We start from the raw sequence: 23,700 nt of genomic DNA, 5'->3' as shown, positions 1-23,700 counted from the left end.
TGGAAGATATGGCTAACAAGCAATGACTTCAATATTGATTTATCATTGGTGATCATGGAAGGTATGGCTAACAAGGAACAACTTCAATATTGATTTAACATTGAGCATTCTTTGGGTATGGAAAGCATTGAAGGATCAATTGGGAGCAGTTGCAATGATTCCGAAAGAGAAGTCGGTTTGGCAAAGAGAATAGTTGGAGTAGCCTCTCTTTTGAGGGGTGTTGTGATGACATGGTAAGAGGGAAGGGGGCCTTGATGTACACTTGATTCTTTTGTTATGGTATCAAGTTTTTGAGAGGGAGACTCTTTTATGTATGTGTGGGTAAATTTTGTAGCAAAAGTGGAGAGAGAGAGAGAGAGAGAGAGAGAGAGAGAGAGAGAGAGAGAGAGAGATTCAAAATTTCAAAATTCTGTTTAAGGTAGATACCTTAGCTTTTGTTTGTTCGCAGGGCGAGGACAAGTTCCTCCCTCTCGGCTTCCACCTCTGCGAACCGGAGGCTCATCTGCGAGTAGCGATCCTGTATGTCCCGCAGCTCCTCCTCCAGCTCGATGCTTCTCGCCCTCAGCCATGCCAGCTCCCCCACCACACTGCACCCACCACACACAAAACAACATAACAACAGTCACTGCAGGCTTTCCTAATCCATCATTCAAAAGCCATCAATCCCTTTGACACCCCAACATGAAGCTCCCTGGAAGCTTCCAATGTGCACGGTATGTGGTTACCGTTTTCTTTGAACTGTTTCTTGGATTCAAAATCGACTTGAATTATGCTTGTATGCAACAATATTTTTCTCCATGCCTTCAATCCTTAGGAGTTTTTGTATTTCTCCATGTGGGAAAAGGGGGTCTTTTCCCTTGGATTCCCTATTTTCCCCTTGATTTTCCCCTATAGTATTCAACATCGTGAGCTTCTGCTCAGAGGCACTGCATAACTCGCTAGGTCCCATTGGGGGCAGAGGCCTGCATTTCATGCTTTTCCCTTGTTTTTCCCTATGGTGCTCAACATCATGAGCTTCTGCTTGGGAGGCACCGGATACCTAGCTAGCTGTGGTTGGGGCCAAGGGGGTTGCTGGTCCCCACCCTGGGCCGGCAGCCCGCTGCCCCCAACCACACCTAGCTAGGTATACGGTCCCTCCTTCACAGAGCCTTATGATGTTGTCATAATCCACAACGTGAGGATTATAGTGGGAATTTATCTAGAACTTCTTGTGAATGTTCATGGTGTGCAGAACTATTGTCTCTGGATTTTCTCCATGCCTTCCATATGCATCATATGCAGTACCACTAAAACTGTATTAGATTGAATCAAAACTGACTTGATTTATGCCTTTTAGACCCATTAGTCCTTAAGATGAGACCTATTCAGCAATAATTCCTTCATGTCTTCAATCATCATTTTGTGCAGTACGGTGTCTTGGAACTATGATTCGATTGGATTGAATCAAACTCGACTTGAATTACACATTTGTTGGATTCTTAAGCGTGTTTTCTAATGTCTCTTATCTCACATCTAGTTGGAAATGCCATGTGCTCCTTTCTTGCTGATCCACGTTGGGGAGAATAATGAACAGGTTCATTAGTACTTATGCATGTTTGAGGAGATGCTGCTTGACAGGTAAAAGTCATAATCAATTTGGGTAAGCTTAACATCTGTGATTTGCTGACTCAACCATTTCATCTTGGTCGTTTTGCACATAACAACACGTGATGCTAATGAATGCATCTTCACTTGAGAAATATGTGCTACCTCAAACTTTAGAAACATAATTAAGAAGACATGTCTACACTCATTCAGGAAACCTGCAGATTAGATTGCAGATACAGAAAGGCATCTAATAAAGCTATCTGTGTCATATACCTCTGGAGCTGAGACTTGTACATATTGTTGGCCTCCGAAGCCTCTGCTAACTCAACCTCTAAGTTTCTTACTTTCTTTAACAGGCTCTCTTCAATCCCCTCCGTAGGAAAGCTTGAGAGTTTACTTTCAAGATGTTGTTTGTCCTGCAAAACACAAAACCATGTTTTTCCTACAATCACTTTTCTATACTCATGTGTGCTTACATGAACAAAAGTGTGAATATATTAGCATCAGTTAAAAAGCTCTATCTTATCAGATACAGAATATCAACATCTACTAATAGCATATTGGTTGAGCTCCTAGATGATAGCTGGGTCAACATGCTATCTCCATAGACTCATTGACTAAAACAACTTAATGATAGTATGAACTTGACATTATGGGTCATCTTACCATCTCTCAGAAGTATCACAATTTGTCAGGGTCATTGTAATGCACATGGGCACTGCCCACATACACGTGCTCATATGTTGGGCATGCAATGGGGTAGACAGGCGCAGATGACATGCTAGGAGAGCCATGTGGACAGAAGGATTGCATGAGGCAGATTGTATGTGTAGCATGGCAAGACAGGTCAGTAGTGGGCCCCATGTTTCTGGAAGCTGGAATAAGAACGGACTGTTGGCATTCGAAATCTTAATCACTGTAGTGTGGAATGTGATCAGCAAATGCATCTTCTACTTCACCTTCTGTTCGTACCTATTGTGAGGAGTAGCAAAGAGAAGTCTAGCTGGCATATTGGAATGTTTGTGAGACTGGTGATTCAGAGTGTTCATGGCAGATTGTGGCTGAAGACTGATTGAGGATGGGGGTGCAGTGCAGAAAAGCTGTTCCGTATCGGACAATGAGGCGGCTTTGAGGAATTAAGTGAAGAGTGCTAGTTCAAGCTTGGGCTCTTGAAGCCAATACTTGTGCAAATATCCATTAACTGCCGTAATAAAAATTTGAGGATCTCTTCAGCCTTTCTTGGGTTCTCTCATCATCTGTGTTGAATTGTGCGATAGGATTGTGAGTTCTCAGAGTCATCTTAAGAAAGTGTCTGCATGTATGTGGGTGCTTTTTTGGGCCATTGTGAAGTCTGTCAAGAGGGTGATGCATATATTGATGTGGCATGGATTCAGGTTGATAGTAATTTGTCTAAAAGATAACTATACATTTTCCAGTGTAAGGCACTGTGTTGCTTAATACCACTGAAAACAGACTCTTGGATCAACTACACTGAATAGAGCCTTCCTTTTTGACTAGTCAGTAGATTGTGTGATTGTTGGATATTCCCCCGATGCTCCCTATCCTGTCCTTTTTTTGTTGAAAGGGCATGTTTTTGAGGGGGGGGGGATTCTAACAATTTTCGTTTTTGATATTTACGAGCTTGATCGAAGAACTTTTGGTACATCCTTGACTTTGAGTTGCCTCAGGAACTTGGTTGCAGATGTTTATCAGAACTCAATTCTTTTGGCTTGTTGATCTAGCTGAATGAATCTATCCTTAAATCTTTCACTTAAATTTTTGAGCACCAATGCCCCAATTTACTGTTTTGACTTGAATGCCATTAAGATTATGAAAGGGGAGGTTTTTTCCATTTCTTTAAGATTTTATGGCGATGACTGAGAGAAGTCAGTACTCTCTAAGCATGGAACAACTATGCTCCGTGTCTTTACCTGCCTCCTCATTGTTCTGGCTTCTATCTTGACATGATCCCTGTGAGATGAAGTATTGCTAACAAATTTGATTGTCATTGGTGGGTGCAATGCTAGTGCTAGTTGTTGCTACTTCCAGCAAAAGTTGACCACACCACCTTTGGAGGTATTCATCATCTGGGGTTATGCTGAGCAGCTGAGTTACTGAAAGTGCCACATGGTGACTTAATGCTTTATTAGGAAAAATATTTTATCAGTGTTCCTTGGATTTTCTTTTTCGAGGGCTTAAGAATTGTCGCCTACTCTCTTCTTCAAGGTCCAAGGGCCTTACATGTGCTACAGATTAGATTTCTAGCTACAAATTTACTATTCAGCATGAATCTAGAGTTACTTCATAATCTAAAACCCTAGTGTCTAGGTGTTGGCCTTTGAATACAATCATGGGCTATCCACCATTGTATTCTTCATTAGCTTCATGGCTCTACTGGAGCCTTGGCATGTCCCTTGTTGCTAGGGGGTATGGAAGCTAGGATGTGTTTTCCTTTGCTATTGATTGGAGGTCTCTAGAGCATCTCTTGTAGCTAATGTGCACCTATTGTTTCTACTTCATTGCTAGTAATTGGTGATTTCATCTTCGAAATATGGTCCTTGGGCCACTAGGGAGAGAGTATTGCAATTCAGCAAAGTGATTCTTCTTGTGGCTCCCAATTGTCTTGTGTTAGAGCCTCTACAACTAGGCTCATGCTTCTTTAAATAACAAGCATAATTCTTCCATACAGAATCCTACTACTCTCACAATCGATGTTTGGTCTTCTAGGATCAAGAACTCCATTATAGATAAGCTCTAGAAAAGCAAAATGCTTGAATCTCTCTAGAGTTTATAGGAACTCCTACCTCGACATCATGATGTGACTTATCATTTCCTTAAACCCTCACTGATTGATGTCTCCTCATGGGGCTCCCTTCAAATGGTACATTACTTAAAGTGAATGAAGAAGTCCCCTAGGCCCTCTGGGCTTTGAATCACCAAATCACTCTTGTAAGGCCCCCTCTCAAACTAACGTTGAAGATTGTGGCACATGCATTGGTGAAGATTGCAAATGAAGAGGTAAAGAGAAGTAAAGAAGAAGGCCACTAGGTAAACAAAGATTAAACTAATATGGCAAGAGAAGGGAATCTATTTGAATAGCCTTTTTTTAAAGAGTGAACTATGAACAAGCTTCCTCAAGAAGGCATCATCACAACTTACTACCAACTCTCACATTTTGAGAACTAAGAGCTAATAGTTAATCACATAAAAGCAATGATGAGGATGGGTCAAGAAGATAGAGTTGGATCCCGCAGGCTAATCACTGGTGAGCAAATCTTTCGCATCTCTCGAGTGGTGGGATCTAAGAGGCCAGAGCTTCAACAACACGCTTCATGAAAATTTGTAGTTAATGCATAAATGAATAATTCTATTTTCTACAACTTTCAATCGGTTCAAAACATTAGGGTGGATGTTTGCATTAACAGAAATATACATTTTCAGCAAAGGTTGGTTTTCTATTTTGGAGTTGAGAGGTTGAGAGAGATCTTGTTGTCCCCTGATCCCATAATATTTCCTATTTTGGATTATAATATCTCCTATAGTAAACCTTTGATATGCCAAGGAAGGACTTTCCACTAGGGATAGCCTCACACAATATCAAGCTTGGGATTGCTAGATTAGAGGAATATATTAATTCCACAAATGCTGAAGAATGCCATAAAAGCACAATATTAGGTTAAAAATGCATTTCAAGGTAGGGCCAAGATTGTGGAGGCAGCCTTAAATTTTTCCATAATGACTTCTACTCTTAAAGTTGCCACCCTTGAGAGATGTGGATTTTTTCTTGGGGCATTACGATCTCATGCTTGTGTGGGTGATGGTTGTGGGCTGTCCTGCACTTTTCTTGGTGGACGGTGGAGCATTGAAACATTCGATCCAAGATAGGTTTTTGTCGAGGAATGTTATCTTTGATTGGTACTTAGTGGTGTAGCACAACTAGTGGAGCTAGCCTTTCGGCCTAGTAGGAAGGCCAAAGCTAAGAAATACCACTTAGGGGAATAGGTGAAGGACATGGCTAAGTTAGAAGGTTCGATATTTGAGATACTTTAAAGGTGGCTCCTCTCCTGAATGCCAATGTGATTTAGCCCAGCCATGGGCTCTATGATCACATGGGCTTGGTGGATCATGAGTCATACATTGTTCTCATTTGGAATGGGTCATGGCAAGTGTTGGGGCTATTGCATGTGCTTAAGCAACTAGTGGTTATTTTTCATCTCTAGGTGAAGTGGGAAGTTCGAAAGGGCAACTGTGCTATGATGGTCTATGTGTGAGCGCTTGAGAAGGAGTCTTCTTCTTCTTCACAATAAGGAAATTTGGATGAGACAAGCTTGGAATTGTTTTGAAAGTTTGACTGATTTTCTTGGATGAGTTACCTCGGGAGTTGCTCCATCAAGACCGAAGGATTTCAACATTGAGTTAGTTCCAAGAGTCGAACCTCCCTCAAAGGCACCCTATTGGACAAGCAAGGAGCTCGAGGAGCTTTGGGCATAGATTTAGGACCTTTTGGAGTGGGATTGTTTTAGGTTAGCTCTAGCCTATTTGGTGCTTCAATCTTGTTGGTCAAAAAGATGGATGGGAACTTGCACTTGTTTGTAGATTATAGGGTACTTAACAAGCTCATTATGAAAAGCAAGCTCCCTTGTAAATAGACGAGTTATTGCATCAGCTAGAAGGATCGATGAGTTTTAGCAAGCTAGAATTTGAAGTCCAATTATCATTAGATTTGGATTGCTTCAAAGGACATCCCAAAGATTGCATTTTTGAATCCATTTGGCTTGTTTGAGTTTTTAGAGCTTCCTTTTGGGCCATCCAATGCACTTGCTTACTTTTTCTAAGCTCATAGCTCAGGTGTTGCAGCCTCTCTTCGGGAAGTGTGTTATTGCTTTCTTAGATGGTATTGTGGTGTACCAAGAGGAGCATTATGTACATGCGGGATATCCTATAGTTGTTGCAAGGGAATAAGATTTTCTTGAACTAGAAGAGGTGTGAATTCTATATGATGTTGGTCTCTTTTTTGGGTCTCACAATTTCTGTGGGGGTGATTTCTATGGCTCCTAAGGTCAAGGCAATCATGGAGTGGCCTTGTTTGAAAGATGCATCAGAGATGTGCATGTTCTTGGGATTGACAATACTCTATTGTAGGCTCGTGGAGTACTACACATAGGTGACATTGCCTCTTATAGATGCCACAAACTTGAATGTGGGATATGAACCAAGCTTTCAAGGCATTGAAGGCCATCTACTCCTCAGACCCTTGGTTGAGATTGCCAGATCTCAAACCAACTTCCAAGCATGCTAGACCTCGAACTCAACGTTAGAAAGTGGCAAGGAAGCTTGAACCATTGCCTATTCTAGACTTGGCTTGGAGGAGATTTCGATGGATTTCGTTACCGGCCTTTGGAAGAGAAATCACAATGATGCAATCCTTACAATGGTGGACAGGTTCAACAAGCAAGTAAAGTTGACTGAAGATTCCATGCAAATTTGATGTGGATGCGGCAGAATTATGATTACCATGCTTCGTTTGTTACTGTTAGGATCATCATGTTGCATGGGAGGAGCATCTATAGGCGACCATTGGTTGAGAAGGCAATCAATGATACAGTCCATGACTCTACCCAAGCAGACACTATTTGAAATAGTCTATCAGCAGACAAACTTTTTCTCGTTCTATTCGTGCCTACTGCGAGGAGCAGCGAGGAGACATCTTGCTGGCAGACCAGAGTGTTTGTGAGATAGGACAATCTGGGTTGTTTGTGGCAGATTGCGGTAGAAGAGCAATCGAGGATGAGTAGTGCAGGTGTCAGAAAGCTTTTCTGAATAGGACAGTGAGGCAGCTTCTAGAGTCGAAGTGCGAGTGTGCTGGTTCATGCTTGGTCCTTCAAGCCATACTCATACAAATCTCTAACTAATGTGATCAAGATTTGAGGATCTTTTTCCCCTTTTTGGGCTCACTCGTCTTTTGTTGAGTTGTGCAAGCTAGGATCTTGTCTGTTACAAAGAGCTCACAACCAAGAGATGACATAAGCATGCACTGCTAACAATTCTCATTGAGATCCCTCCACCATAATCCTATGCTGAACCTTGGATGTTACAAGAGCACTTTGCATGAAGTTTGTCCTTTCTTCGATTCTTCTTAGTTTACCACAACAAGATATACCATGGTTTGATTGTGCTTGTCATTCTGGTATCATAGGCTATTTTGGCCACTAGCGCGCGCGCACACACACACACAGAGTTATGATATGTTCATTGAAGTTTGCAGTCAAAATCTGCTATATATCAGTTGTAGTTTTCTGTTTCAGAATTAGATATTGTATACTTCATATTCTATCATCCTCTTGTCCTTGTTTCAGGTTAGCTTTGTGGACAAGCCTATCATTGGCTGATTTACCGTCCTACACTTCTATTGCAAACAATGAGTCACAGCTGGCAATATGTGCATTCCTAAGCTATCAGGCTTTGCTATTCAGACTCCAGAGTTTACATACCCACAACCATCCTCGGATACTATCAGATTATGGGGGCTTGGAAAGATGCCCGTGTTAAGTTCAGGTTGCTGCTTCACTCTTGGTCTAATCTGACAGTCGAGGGTGTTGTAACAATATTCTGTAGTGTTTTGTCTGATAAGGTGTGTTTGTATGACATTCTCTGTTTTAAGTTGAATCTTTCAATTGTGAAAGTGCAAATATAAGAAGACGTTGTTAAGATGCACACCTTTTGCAGCTTTTGTATGTCATTTAGAAGTGCTTCCTGTGAACCAATTTTTGACAACAACTCACGTTCTCGTTGATTGAGTGCCTCGTTTTGATCCTGTAACCTCTGAAGCTGTAATGGTACAAAGTATAATTTCACTTTTTCCTGTTATGTGAATGTGTAGCCTTCTACATTTCTCATCGTTGATCTAAGTTGTGGGCTCTTAATGCCCATATAAAGAAACATGGTTGCGAGGTTCTTAAGACTAATAGATATATTCCATACCTCATTTTGAAGCCCTTCTAAATGAGAATCATCAACGGGCATTGTGTGATTCTCTTTCTCCAACTGAAAATTCTCTGTTTCCTTTTGTCTGAAGACATACTTTACTGCTTCTAGCTCAATGGACTTGTGTTTGAGCTCTCCCTGATCACAACCATGTCAACACTCAAAATGTCGTACCTTTTTGAAAGCCTTATTATAATACCGATTCTAGCTGAAGGAGATGCTACAGACAACCATGTCAATGCTCGAAACATAGTTACTTCTCTAGGAAGCAAGGCAGATAAGAGTGAACATTTTACCTCCAGAAATTTGACTTTGTTCCGAAGTTCTGCCAGCTCCTCATCTTCAGTTCGAGCAAGGTTCGACATTGGCCTTACCTTGCTAGCTCCTCTAGATAGAGACTTTGACAATGTATTGGAATGGCTAGTACCATTTGAATGCTTTTCTTCTTTTTTCTCCTTGAGATTTTTTTCTGTGGGAGAATGTAGGCCTGCTTTTTGCTGAAGTTCCTCTTCAAGAAAGAGGATTCTCTTTCTCATCTCATCCTTGCCTTCTTCTTGCTGAAGAAGCTTGTGCTTCAACTCTGCTACTTGCTTCCGCAGTCTTGTCTCATTTCTTTGTTCTATCTCAAAAGCTCCTTTTCTAGCTTTTCCCTTTTGTTGTTGGGAGCGTGAGCCCTTGCTTTCTGGCTTTTCATCGGCATCTTCATCACTAGTCTTAGTTTTATCTTTCAGTTTTGATATCTCCTCAACCAGCTGTCCATTTTTCAAGCTTGTTTCCTGAAGAGAACTTTCTAGGTGCATTCTCTGCAAATTCATCTCATGAAGGATGTTTCTTGAGTTCTCAAGCTCCGTGTTCAGATTCTCGTATTGCTGCAAATGTTTTGTTGCATTCTCATTTTCCTCTATAAGCTTACTTTTTTCACTTTCCAATGTAGAGATTTGGTCCTGCAACAGTGCTATTTTTTGATCCTGAACAATTTGCTGAGTTTGTAACTCACTCATTCTTTGGAGTGTTCCTCTCAGCTGTTCAAATGTTTGAAGTCCCAGATTGTTAATGTCATTGTTTGCTAAATCCAGCAGCTTTTCATGCATTTCTGCAAGATCAGCTGATAGTTGAGTGTCTTCCCAAGTCACATTTTCTGAAGTTGCTCTTTCGTCTTTGCTAGAGGCAGTCAGAGTCTTTATGTTCTGCATCCATGTCAGAAGCTTGTAAATAACCTTCTTACATTCAGCATTCTCCTCTTGGATGTTAGCCATTTGAAGCTGTGATGAGTTGACTGCCTCTTCCTGCTGGTTCTTGATGATCTGTAAGGTGGACTCAAGCTCCCTTTTGTAAATATGTACCTCTTCAAGCTCACTTGTAGCTGCTTCTGTCTCTTCTTGAGCCTTTAGACACCTAACCTTCAACTCCTTGATGATTTTGTCCTGGTGATTGTTTTCCATTTTCAAGTTCTGGACTACAACTTGCAAGTGGTGCATTTCTGCATTCAGAGACTCTATTTCCGCTGACATAGAATCTGATTTTTCTGCAGCCTTTTCACTTTCTGCAAGAGCATGTTGCAGTTCAACCTTTTTCTTTTGAAGCTCCATAATGCTACATTCGGAGGCTAAGACAGATCTGTTCAAACATTCATTCTCCTGTTTCAGACTGGATAACTGTGTTTCCAAATCCTTGATGTGGGAATTTTGCAGTTTGCTCTCTTGTTCTACATTGCTAAGTTTTTTAGCTATTTCTTCTTTAGCCCCTTGAACTGAAAATAATCTCTCCTGTGTATCCTTGAGCTGACTTTGGTTTGCATGCAACTCAACCATAAGAGTTTCTAGTTCACATTTGCATGCATGAAGTTCCTGAGCTGCAGTGGAAGCAGTAACTTCTGCCTGTTGTAATTGCTCTTGCAACTCAGTATTAAACTTCTCCAAAGTGTCAGTCCTTCCTTTGTCTATAATCAGCGAGGACAACTGCTCTTCAAGTTTTACAAATTCTGTTTCTAATTCAGGGTCACTCTCCCAAAGCTTGCTGTATGCTCCATCTGTTGAGAATGATTTTTCTTCGTTTCTCAATTGCTGCTGTAAAGCCTTACATGCATCAATCAAAGTATGCTTTAAGTTTGAATTCTCAATTTGTAAGTCCTTACTCCTGTTCATTGCATCTTCATAATCTCCAGTGATCTTTCTTATTTTCTCTCGCAATATTTTTAACTGTCCTTTCTGGGATGCAAGGACTGTACTACCTTTATCATTACTTATACTCTCTCTCATAGCATCTACTTCTTTCTGTAATGAGGAGTTTTCCACCTTGAGGGCATTCAATTGTGCTCGAAGATGTTTGTTTGTAGAACAGAGTGACATGATTGATTGCCTGATATCATTCAGAAGTGTCCTGCTGTCAGTGTCTGAAAACCCCACAGAGAACTCAACTTTATCTCTTAAACTCTTCAGAATAGCTTCAAGGTTTAGTTCCTGTGTATTTGATGACCAATGCCAATCTGAACTTATAGATGCCTCATTTGTTGAACTCTCAAGTTTTGATTCCAACTGATCAATCAGATTAGTCTGAGTGCTTATTTTGTCGGTTGCCTCTTTCATTTGTATCAGGAGATATAGGTTCTCCTCTGTAAGCTCCTGTAACTCTTTCTCAAGCTCAGTCAAGTGTTTTTTCTGCTCGTCAATGGTATCTTCCAACAACTCTTTATTCCAAATCTCTTGAAGTGATGAAGTACTCCTTTCTACCTGTTGGTGCTTCTCTTCACTTTGATGAACTTTCTGCATAATGCTTTCCTTCTCAACACAGTTAGGTTGTTTCTGATCCTTGGATGCAGGAAAGTCAGTTCTTGAATCTTTCAATTCTTTGTCGAGTTTGCGCATTGCCTCCTGCAAGTCTTGAATTTCTAACAAAAGCTGAGAGTTCGATTCATTAGTCTTTTGAAGTTGTAAGTCTAGACTTAGGCTCACACTTTTCTCATATGCCAGCTCCTCCTTTAGTTCCTTAATGGTCTGCCTTGCATCCTCCATTTCCAGCTGCACCTTCATCTGGCCATTGTCTCTCTCTTCTGAAGCTTGTTTGAAGGATCTAAGATGGTCAGCCTCAACCTTTGTACTTTCTAATTCGGATTGCAGAGCAGACAACTCAATGGTCAACTCTGAGACACATTTCGTTTCCTTAGCTAACTGCTGTTTTAGTCTGTCTACTTCACTGTTTGCTTTTCGAGCAATCTGCTCCCAGGTGATCACTTCCTTGCCAACCTGCTTTTCTATGTTTGGACTCATTGAGCTGCTTCTTCGATGGCTTCTAGCTGGTGGCCTTTCTGAATGCAGTCGGGGGCTACCTTGTGGACCACAGGCTTCTGAAGGCTTTTGTAGCCTGTATAGAGAATCCTCCATATTTGCGCCAAGTCTGCTCTGAAAAGGCCTTTCTAGATCAACTGGAGGTGTAGCACTCGAGTCACATCGTACAGACTCAAAACTATGACCACTGGTGCTAGTAGTCAGTGTGTACAAATCATCGTTTGTGTCATCATCAGAGTCTGGCCATTTGGCATGCTCACGTACAGTGATTACCGATTTTGAGTGGGCACTGTCAACATAATCTGTGGAGTGATTTTGCTTCTCTCCTCTTCTTGATCGCCAAGCCATGCCTTCAAAATTGCTCTGCTTTGTATATGAAGCAAACTCATCTTCTACCTGCAATTTCACATTACATTAACCAGTCAGAGTAATCACATTTGAACAATGACTCATCTTTCAGCTAGCTGACATGTATTCTCAACTTTAAAATAAGTGCCCAAAAAAGCTCACTTATCTGCAAAAGTAAGGGGGTTGGGAGCTTCTCAAATGGCCTCACAGAGTTGCATGATGTGAAGGGTTAGCACTAACAAGGACATTGTGAAACGTCCTGGGTGTATTGATCCAAGTCATGGTTGCTCTATTTAACCTTAGAAGTGGCTCGTATAGTCTTTGAAAATAGGAAAAGAGTTGAGAAGTATTGTCTGCTATGAAGAAGAAGAATCTAAAAGTAGATGTGCAAAAGGATGACTATAAAAGACCTAAAAAGGGCCAGAATGGGATGCTACTTTGTATTCCAGTTAGATTTTTTTGAGCATCAGATTTGGTGTGTAAACATTTAACCTTACGAACATATTATAACAGATAACAATGAGGCTTTCCCATTAGACTCTGAAGAAAATTACTGTGGCAGGGTAAGATTTCTGGTTGTTGTGAGAACTGGGAACATGATCAGTTCTCTTACATATGTTGCGTTGCTAACATGTCCAAGGATTGATAAACAGTGATAGTGTGTAATATCTTTTGCTCAGAGCTCTGCCGTAGCTTAGTGTCAACTACAAGCATAATGTTAATACTCTGATTGCAAATATGATTTGCCATGGTATTATTGACCTAGCATGCAAATTGTGGAGTAATAGATTTACATTCTGATACACAAGCACAGATTACCATCTTCATCAGACAGCAAAATTTCATGCGTTACACTTGTATGATCTGTCATACAAATCCTAACCTCAATGCCATCTGTGCAGGCTGCAACAAATCCTAAACTCAATGCCATCTGTGCAGGCTGCGCCATACTATGAACACTTTCCCAAAGACCTGACCTCAGCTTTGCATGAAAGGCATAGCAGCAGAGATCTCTTTGCATAATATGAGTAAAATTGACAAGTTTGCTTCCCAAGCCAGCAAGCATGGAAAGATCAAGTAGGCTGTTGAGTTGGGAACTGATCTGACTTGCATGTAGCTTGACACTTTAGTTTAAAAAAAAAAAACGTGTGTCCTTTGCAAGTGAAGAATTCAGATATGTTAAAAGACAACCTGATATGATCATCAGAGACTTCTTATCAGAGAATCTATAGAAAATTACTTACTTGACCAGCAGAAGCATCTTGCTTGACATCAACTTTTTCCTTTGCTCTGGTGGCCTTTAACTTGACTGATTTGAACATCGTACTTCTGTGTCTCAGTAGTTCGGCAGATGAGTAACGTTTTGGCCTGCCAAGTTATGGCAGTTGAACACAGAGGACAGAGTGGCACAGTGCACATTGAATTCACATCGCAATGATTTCTCTGTACGCACTACTGAGTTTGCAGTACAATTGCTTTATATCGACTGTGCTCTGTTTGTTGTGAACTTGCTACTGGATGCCGAGTTGGACAAGGTAGTAAACAGTGACAAACCAGGCGAAGTTTTTCTGACAATTGATTGAATCAAGGATTTTTACATGATGGGCAACACTGAGCAAGGAGCTGAAGTATTGTACATCTTCAACTGGGTACAAAGTTGGAAGGCTATGACATAAAGTTGGCACATGGGTGCAATTGTACATGGTTTGCAGTAGTGAAGAAAAGCAGAAAATGAGGTAGCGTGAGCATTCATAAGCTTCTTCAAGGTTGGTAATCCCGGGACAATGCCAATTTCACGTCAATTTTATGTCAGGATTTTTCACCGTATCACAGAGGGGCTGAAGGTTTGGGGCCTGGGCTTTCAGAAAGGAGTAATTATGCATTCATTGGTAAGGACGCAGAGGAAGATCCTAAGAGACAGGGCACAGTAGTTGGGGGGCTCTGTTGATAAGTTGGGTGGGAGCTCTATTGATAGTTGGGTGAGTGCTGTTTTTCTCCCCCTTTTTCCTGTTCATGTCCCTGTTTTGTGGCTGTGGGGAGAGAGGCCATGCTTGAAAGACCAACGTACAATTGATGGGTGTGTTTGATAATGTTGATTGGTAGAGAGAGAGAGCGAGAGAGAGAGACCTTTGGCCTTCCAACAAGGAAGCGTAACACAGTAACACCCACCCCACTGCCGCCTTAAGCTTCTAGGTTAAGATATGTCCATGAAAAAATTGCCCTGACTGGATTACTAACCTGATTATGTGCAAATTCCCTGCCTCTCTCGCTTGATTAATCATGGGTTAAACTGTCTGGTTGGTGTGCTTGCCATTGTTGTGATGGCTTGAACATTTGCTTAAAAGCCACTCAAAACGCCCCAACCAAGGGGCGGGGGGGGTAGCAACAAAAGAAACCCAATTCACTCCAATCTATGGAGCTGCTTTACCTCCCTTTGCAGCTCTCTGTCAGACAGACAAAGCCCAACATTCTCTCTCTATGATTTGCAGAACCCTTTGTCACTCTCAGGTTGATGCACGTGCACCAGGCAACCCCCTTAAAAGAAAAAGATTTGCGTTATTTAATTTGTTTTTCGAGCAAGATTTAACGACAATACGCAATCAAATTTCTGGTTTAAGTTGGTTAATGGGTTACGCAAACCATACCTCAAAATTGAAGGGTTCCCTTACTTTTCATATCGGATGCCCTAAGAGGAGCTCGCCTTTTCTCTTCAGAGGCGTATCACGGAGCTACTAAGTGTGGGGATTGAGCTTGCGACTTCTTAGAACACATGCACTTGTGACCCAACCCAACCATCTTACTACTATATTATTTTCGCTATAGGTTTGGAAAGTCTTGAACTTCTAGAGGGCCTTCTTGAACCTACCCTTTTTTTAAAACCTTCTTTTTTTAATCAAAACCCCTTTTCCTCCCCTCTTTCTCACGTGTAATCTTTTATTTTCTCTTCCTCCATTTTTTCATTAAAGCTTTTCCCCTCTTTCTCTCACTTCCTTTTTTAAAATTAAAACCCCATCCTCTCTCACTTATAATCTCTCTTTCTTTTCCCCCTCCCTTTTTTAATTAAATTCCTCATTTCCTCCTCTCTCTCTCTCTCTCTCTCTCTCTCTCTCTCATGTATAGGGTTTAGGTTCTCTCTCTCTCTCTCTCATGTATAGGGTTTAGGTTCTCTCTCTCTCATGTATAGGGTTTAGGTTCTCTCTCTCTTTTAATTAAATCAATTTTAAAAAAATCAAAATTTTCTCTTTCTCTCTCATAGTTAGATTAAACTATTTAATTTAAAATATCTTAAGTAAATATTTTTAAATTTAAAGTTTTTTAAACACAGTTTTTTACACACTTTAAGAGGGAGATAGAAGAAGAGAGAGAGAGAGAGAGAGAGAGAGAGAATAAAAAGAATAATATAATAATAAGAAGAATGATAAAAAGATAGAGAGGAGGGGGGAAAGAGAAAAGAGAATAGTATTTTTTTAATTAAATAGTTTTCTTCTCTCCCTTTTTTCCTCTCTCTTATGTGTAGGGCTTAGGTTCTCTCTCTCTCTCTCTCTCTCTCAGTTAGATTAAACTTTTTAATTTAAACTTTTTTAAATTAAAATAAGGAGAGAGAGTGAAAGAGAGAAATATACATAGAGCAAAAAAGAAAGAAGAGAGGGAGGGGCAATAGAGAGAATTATAGAGAGAGGAAAAGGAAGGAGAGGGGGGGATAAGAAACGGGGGGGAGAGAGAACAAAAGGAGAGATAAAATAATAAGAGAGAATTTGAATACATAGAGAGAATTACAGAGAGAAAATATCAAATTTGAAAGAAAGAGAAGAAAAAAAATTGAAGAGAAAAAAGAGGAGAGAGAGAGTAAGAAAGAGAGAGAAGAAGAATAAGAAAAAGAAAGAGGAAAAGAATAAGAGAGATGGAAAAAAAGAGAAAAGTCTTTTTTAAATTTAAATATTTTTTTAGAGAGGACGGAAGAGGAGAGAGGGGGAAAGAGAGAGAGAAAATATAAAATTTAAAAGAGAAAAAAAAGAAGAAAGGGGAGGAGAAGAGAAGGGATATATATATATATATATATATATATATATATAAAATAAAAGGAGAGAGAGGAGAAGAAAAGAGAATATAAACATAAAGAGAGAATTATATATAGAAAAAAGATAAAATTTATATACTTTAAGAGAGATTGGGGAGGGGGGGAAGTGAAAGAAGAAGAAGAATAAGGAGAGAGAGAGAGAGAGAGAGAGAGAGAGAGAGAGAGAGAGAAAGAAAAGAAAAAAATTTAAAAAGAGAATGAAGAGAAATAATTTAAAAAAAAGAAAAGAGGAGAGGAAGAGATAAGGAAAAGAGAGGAGAGAGGGGGGAGAATAAAAGGAGAGAGAGATAGAGAGAAGAAAAGCGGGGAGAGAGAGAGAGAGATTGAGAGAAGAAAAGCTCTTATTGACTTATCAACCATAGTATTCATTTAACTTGTGCATTTGCTTAGTTAAATGAATACTATGGTTAATAAGTCAATAAGAGCTATCAAAATACTTTGTATATGAAATTAGTATGATTCCCACCAAGATGGGATCCACCTCAAGATATTAAAAGCATTAATTGTCTTACATAGTTTAAACTACTTGTTATGTTAATTAAGAAAAATATGATTTACAAACAAGAATTAGATTTCTAATTTTAATGAAGATCTAAAAAGAGATTGGAAACATCAACATTGATTGCATAGCTTGAACTACATTTCATCCTTATTAAATGCTAAAAGTTATCAATACTTAAAAGTAAGTGTGGGAACTTATTTAGAAATTGGCCAATAAATTCAGTCTTTATGCTAAAGGATTGACTCTAATTATTTCTTTGGAGTTGAAGGGTAAACTCAACCAAGGTGAATATTAGTATTATTAAAAAAAGTTTAAAATGTAATACATGACAATATTAGGTAAATAGTTATGTGCATGTGTGACATTATTTATTCAAGATAAAATATCATTCCTAGTTTTTGATAATAAGTTTGGATGTTATAAGAAACAACATGTTGCAAATGGTGATTTCAATTTTTATCTCAAAAGAATGCTATGAACTGTGCTTTTGTATTTATTGAAAACATATTCTAAAAAATTATCCAAGCTATATGTGAAGTTTTTGCATTCCTGATATGTCTAAATATAGTATTGTCAATGACTGCAAATAGCTAATATATTACATTTTTGTCTTTTTTGCATTCCATTCTTTTCACATTTTTAATTCATTTACAATCTCAAGGATACTTAGATTTCTCTTGAGATGAACTCATAAAGGTCATTTTCAATCAGGAAGTTCGTCATCTAGAACTTCCATGAAGAGCAGTTGTTCTTGTCTAGCTTCTTGATGATGAGATTTCCACTGTTCTCTACCATTATGACAAAAATAATACAAAACAGCAAACAAGTCTTCTGCAACCTTTTACAACAAGTGCATAACAATATACAAAGTAACCTTTTTCACTGATTGCTCAATAGTATATGTAATGTGCAACTTGTTTGTAGATAAAACTTATGTTTGCTTTCTAGCAAATACCTCAAAAATTATATTATTAAAAATTTGCAACCTATGCACCAACTTTTGGTCAATACAATTGAAATTGTAGTATATCTTGAAACTATTGTCCGCAATGTTGCAGCTCTAAAATTGAGCCTGAAATGGCCTTAGATGTTCAAAAACTCACACCGAATCATAGTATATTATGTGTGATTGAGCATGGAGTTCATCTTCATAAGCATTTTGATTGCCAGGATACATTGCATTGAGTTGTCAACATCATATATTCGATTTTCACTTGTGCTGGATTTCATATGTTTTTGCTGTTTTGATATACACATCTAGTAACAAGTTGGGAAGACTTTTGACAATATATGAAAATTTCCAAGCCTTTGCATTTTCCCATATCTCTTAGTTCTTTAGGGGGTAAACTAGACAACAATTGTGCAAGGTGGTAGATTTCACATTGAATGGAACACTAAAAATAAATTTTCCAAAATACAAAGACAACTCTCCTCATAGATTAAAAATGGTACAAAAAAAGTTCAATTGCCTTAGTAGCTATATCATTCTTATTGCGATAAAAACTCATCCTAGAGTATACATGACAAAAGAGCTTAAGGAATGGTTGTAGGGCTAGTTCAATGCTAAAGATCATATGGGATTCGCTAGAGGCTTTCCTAACACAATTTGATTGTCAATATGTGTTAAGGAGCTTCTAGGATGGAGCCAATGGAATACCTTGCAATTTATGGCTTAGCCATTTATAATATTCAATTCAAGCCTAAATACATATGTAAATAATTGAGACATAAGCATTCTCAAATCCTTACATTAGAAAGCCTCATTTGGATGCAGCTAAACACATATTGAGGTATGTGAAGTTCACTTTACATTATTTACTTTTTTATGAGGCAGGTAAGGATGTACAAATATTTGGATACATAGATAGAGATTGGGCTAATAGCATGTCAGATAGAAGATCTATCAGCGGATTTATGTTTTCCCTTGGTAGTGCAACAATTACATGGAGTAGTAAAAAGCAACCTACAATTGCTTTATTAAGTACAGAGGCTGAGTATAGAGGTGTTGCTATGGTAACATGTGAAGTGGTATGGTTGCAAAAAGTTATTGGGTGATTTGGATGTGCAAGGAGGTGGTCCAGTTGTCATTCATTGTGACAACATGAGCAACATACACTTAGCTAGGAACCCAGTGTTCCATGCTAGGACAAAATACATTGAGGTGCACTACCACTTTGTGAGAGAGAAGGTACTTATAAGAGAGATTGACTTGGTATATGTCAGCACACAAGATCAGATAGTTGACATTTTCACAAAGGAATTGGGTGTAGAGAAGCATAAAAAATTCGAAGCTTACTTGGAGTTGTAGAGATACAGTTGAGCCTGAGGGGGAGTGTTGAGATAGCAAGCTTAACACTGTGTGGACATTGATGATGGACCACTTGGCTAGATGGGTTCGTACGTCTACACTTAGCATGTTGGTGTTCATTATGATTCTCACAGGACCATCGACTTATCACTTATTATATTTAGTTTGTTGCACCTACCTATAGCTGGCGTAGTTATAGTACGAGTCAATTAGTATACTATGTTATGTGTTGTTTGACTTAATAAGCCACTTTCCTTTATGTTATCTTATCTATACTTTGTGTACATTGTATTGTGTGTGGAAGAAGAAGAAGAAACTAACAACAAAAGGTTTTGGTCTCCATATCTCTTTTGTGCTCTTGTGTATGGTGTGTGTTTGGCGCAATAGCTCAAGCAAGTCCCCCCACCACACGATTCTTGAAATCAAACTCACCCAACCACCTTTCTCACTCTACTTGAGATTCCTTATTTGGTGATGAAAATCCCAACTCTCGTGCATGTAAAATACAATGTGTGTACAATAAAAGGTGCTCTCTCAAGTGCATGTACTTCTAAGTTTTTTGCATATTGTTATAACGGGCATTATGCTGTGCTAGTGCTCAATGATGGTGCAAAGAGTGCATTTAACTTAACCCATGGTATGGAAGTAATTGAAAAAATCAAGAGATGACCTCCCCCAAGTGTATTGTATTTGACATTGCAACATGAAGTGCTCGTGAATCCATAATCTCTATGATGTGCAAAGATATCAGCTAGATAGTATACTTGATTCATGATTCTAGAAGCTATTATGGGAGCACTAGATTATGCTCTAGAGACTAGATTAGATGCAAGATTTGTTACAAGAAATTTGATTACAAGATAATCCCAAGTAGGGGCACAAGTTACAATGATAACTTAATAAGATATGAAAAATCCCACAACCTGGGAGACCATAGGTATAGATAATAGGACTCAATAGGATATGAAGGATTCCATAACCCGAGACCATAGGTATGGATACAATGTATTAGAATTACAAGATCTCCCTCGATGGGGATGAATAAGATATAAGATAGTACTAGACAAGATCTCTTACTATGAGATTACAAGGTGACAAGACAATAGAAGTATAATGGAAGATAAGATAATGCTAGATACCATGACTAGACAAGATCTAGAACTAGAACTCAAAGTTACTTACTTGGAGGTCTCAACTCCTTGAGCTCCCAAGACTGGCACTGGTAAGACTAAGGAGCTCTATGGCGAGCCCCTCCTTTTATAGGTGTTGGAGGGTGGCTAAAGATCTTTTAGAATGTTCCATGATGACATCATTAATGATATAGGTGATGACATGGCATATCTTCTAGAAGGTTCTATGATGACATGGCAAGGGTGCGTTGGCATGGTTGGCTCTAGGATGTTCGATTAAGGGTGCATTTGCATGGGGTATGGATTCATATGGCATGAGCAAGAATTAGTTCGTACACTTGATCATGGCATGTTCATGACATCATTCCCTCCTCTAGCACCGAGTTCCATAAAGAGTGGCTTCGTGGTTTGGTCCAAGTTTTGTTGGATTCCTCTTGTGAAATTATTTTAACTTTGAGAGGTGCTCCTCGAAGATATTTTGTAGGTTCCCAAGTGCGATTATTGATGTCATATCCTTTCCAGTGAATAAGGTATTCCAATTGATCTCAGGAGATCCTCGAGTCTAAGACATGTTTGACCTTAAAATAATCGTGATATTCAATTTGGATAGGTGATAGAAGATTAGATCTCTCCCCTCAATGGTGAGCTTTGGTATGGCTAAAGCAAGGAAACATGGAAGACTCGGTGGATCTTCATGGTGCTAGGGAGTTGGAGTCAATACAAAACTAGATTGATCTAGGCTATGATAGTGAAGGGCCCAAATCTTTGGTGGTCTAGCTTGGTGGAGGCCTTGTTGTTTAGAGGTTATACTTGAGTCACAATACTTTATCACTTACTTTGTATGCTGGATATTGGAGACAATGCTTGTTCGCATAGTAATTACACTGAGTCTGAGTCTTTTAGATTTGTTGCTTGAGTTCTTGATGTATATTTGCTAGGTGTAGCACTTTATCTCACGCGGCAAGGCTCTTTACTCGATTGGAGAGATGTAAATCCATCCTTGGATGCTGGCCATAGTTTGCAAAGAAAGGAGTTTGCTTGGTAGATGCATGGATACTATTCCTATCAGCAAACTCTACAAAGAGCAATAGCTCAAACCGATCATTTTGATGGTAGTTGATGGTGCAACAAAGATATTGTTCCAAGACTTGATTTACCCATTCTATTTGACCATTAGTCTATGGATGATTGGTTGTGGATAACTTAACTTGGACTCCAAGGAGGTTGCAATGACTCTTCAAAAACTAGATATGAATTGGGGATCGTGATTGCTGATGATGTCGTCTGGGAGTCTATGTAATTTGAAAAAGTATTCGAGGAAGAGTCTAGCAGTAGTAGTTGCACCTATGATGGTCTTGGTGGTAGGGATAAAATGTGTCATTTTTGTGAACCTATCAACCACAATAAGAATAGAGTCATATTTGTATGTTTGGGAGGATCTGTTATGGAATCCATGGACAGAGAGACTAGGGTCATGTAGGAATATGCAAGGGTTGCGGAGGCCATGTGGTTTAATATGAGATACGTTGCCATTGTCACAGGTATCACATGATTTTAGATATTCCTTAACTTCTTTCCATATCTAGGGCCACCAAAAATCTCTTGAAATAAGCTCTAAGGTCTTATTGACTACAAAGTGTCCTGTTGCTGGGGTGTTATGGCATTGTCGGAGTATGTGGAGTCTTGGCTTTCCTAGAGGGATGTAAAGTAGATCCTTATAGTATAACAACCCATTAGTTTCCTGTTGCAACTCACAAACTTCATTTCCTTTTTCCTCTTGACTTTTTCTCTTAACATTATTGGCCAAATCATCATGCAGCAGCAGGGCTTCATGGATTAATTGGATCAAGATAGGCATCTTGGTGACAACTGGAGATGGTTGCTAGAGGTGCTTTGGCTTGAGTAGTATTTCTCATTTTTGATCAAAAGCCTCTTCTTCCTTCTTAGGTGCCAGGTAGGATCTTCTTAATAAAGCATCTAATTGTTGGCATTATTGGCACCACAGATGATATATGATGACAAAGCCAAACCTAGATAAGAAGTTACTCTAGCAGGATTGTCTTTGATTGAGGATGTAGATTGTCATAAAGAATTCTAGATTTTTGTGATTTGTATAGATGATAACTTTATGGGTTGCACCCTTTAGATGATGACACCAAGTATCAAAGGCATCTACAATGGCAAGAAGTTCTTTGTCATGGATCTCATAATTTATCTCTGGAGGGGAGGACTTCCTTGAGTGGAATGCCACTGGATGCATATGACCATCATCTCCATCATGCTAGGAAAAGATGGCTCCTAAGGCATAGTGTGATGCATTGGTCTCCAAGAAAAATGGCTTGGTAGGATCTACGTGGACAAGGATTGGGGAAGTGGTGAAAGTAGTCTTTAGGGTGGTTTGAAAGGCCTTCTCGGCTTCTAGTGTCCATGAGAACTTTGAGTTTCTTGTGAGTTTGTTGAGTGGTGTGACTATCTCTGAGTAATCCTTGATAAATATCATGTAGAAGTTGGCAAAGCCAAGGAAACATTGGACATCGCGAACACATGTGGATGTCTGCTAGTCACGAATATTCTCGATCTTCTTGGGGTGCATGAAGAATCCTCTCTAGGAGACATTGTACCCCAAGAATTCCACTTCTGTCTGATGGAAAAAACGCTTCTCAAGTTTTGCATATAGTCCTTTTTCTTTGAGGTTTTCCAAAACTAATTTTACATGGTGCTCATGCTCCTTTGGATATTTTGAGAATATCAAGATATCATCCAAGTATATAACTAAAAATCATCTATATGCTCTCGAAAGATATCTTCATCATATGTTGAAACATTGTAGGAGCATTAGTGAGATCGAAAGGCAAAACAATATACTTGAAGTGACCATATCTTGTGTGGAAGGCTATCTTCCATTCCTCTCCTTCTCTGATGCATACACAAGATTGTAACCCCCTTGTAGATTAATGTTTGTGAATATCTTGTCTTTTTCAAGGCATCACAAGAGCTTTGGTATCAATGGCAAAGGGTATCAATTCTTGACTGTTATCTTGTTGAGTCCTTGATAATCCACACACATTCAAAGTGACCCATCTTTGTTCTTAACGAATAGAATTGGGGCTCCAGCAGGAGACTTCAAGTGCCTAATGAACCCCTTGGCTAAGTTCTTATTAATGTTCTTGCATACTTCAGCTAGTTCATTAGGGGATAGCCTTTAGATGGGTCCAAAAGGTGCCCCCTCATAGAGTTCTATAGCACAATCATATGGTATGTGTTTGTGCAAGATATGTGCATTCTTTTTTTCAAAGACATCTTAGAATTCTTGATACTGGCTTGGTAGCTTGACTCACTCAGCCTTACTAGGTTCTTGAGTTGGTATATGATATATCATGTAGGTCGGTACCTGCCTTGCTATATGCATAAAGGCTTTGGCTCCTAGATATACTGACTTTTCTTGATTTTCATGATGTGTAATCTTTTTCTTAATGCAA

The 23,700-nt window shown here is 39.3% G+C and overlaps 1 protein-coding gene and 1 long non-coding RNA gene across 3 annotated transcripts; one reads left to right on the top strand and one right to left on the bottom strand.

Annotated features, from left to right (window-relative positions):
• Window positions 1–337: 337 nt before the first annotated feature.
• Window positions 338–14,710, bottom strand: LOC148029215 (uncharacterized). 2 transcript variants are annotated; one of them, XM_087687993.1, is made up of 6 exons: window positions 13,448–14,710; window positions 8,868–12,251; window positions 8,569–8,709; window positions 8,305–8,415; window positions 1,861–2,003; window positions 338–587 (listed from the first exon to the last, which is right to left on the bottom strand). In XM_087687993.1, the coding sequence occupies exons 1-6, from the start codon at window positions 13,523–13,525 to the stop codon at window positions 428–430; spliced, it is 4,017 nt and encodes a 1,338-aa protein (XP_087544119.1). In that variant the 5' UTR covers window positions 13,526–14,710; the 3' UTR covers window positions 338–427. The 2 variants fall into 2 exon arrangements, with proteins under 2 accessions (XP_087544119.1, XP_087544118.1); XM_087687992.1 differs by lacking the exon at window positions 13,448–14,710 and adding an exon at window positions 13,087–13,292.
• Window positions 583–13,216, top strand: LOC148029216 (uncharacterized). The gene is made up of 3 exons (XR_015692391.1): window positions 583–713; window positions 7,944–8,142; window positions 13,106–13,216. It is a non-coding gene; the product is annotated as an uncharacterized LOC148029216 (long non-coding RNA).
• Window positions 14,711–23,700: the final 8,990 nt, after the last annotated feature.

This window comes from Lygodium microphyllum, chromosome 11 (genome assembly GCF_053477565.2).
Source record: "Lygodium microphyllum isolate KBCC chromosome 11, Lygodium_microphyllum_v1.1.10, whole genome shotgun sequence".
Classification (NCBI taxonomy): domain Eukaryota; kingdom Viridiplantae; phylum Streptophyta; class Polypodiopsida; order Schizaeales; family Lygodiaceae; genus Lygodium; species Lygodium microphyllum.
This window is presented reverse-complemented; position numbering and strand designations above follow the sequence as displayed.

Coding starts and splice junctions, on each gene's coding strand:
- LOC148029215 (XM_087687992.1), bottom strand. CDS start 13,269: ATGCTTGCTGGCTTGGGAAGCAAACTTGTCAATTTTACTCATATTATG. Junction 12,252..13,086: donor CCTGCACAGATGGCATTGAG/GTTAGGATTTGT, acceptor GTGAAATTGCAG/GTAGAAGATGAGTTTGCTTC. Junction 8,710..8,867: donor ACAAAGTCAAATTTCTGGAG/GTAAAATGTTCA, acceptor GGTTGTGATCAG/GGAGAGCTCAAACACAAGTC.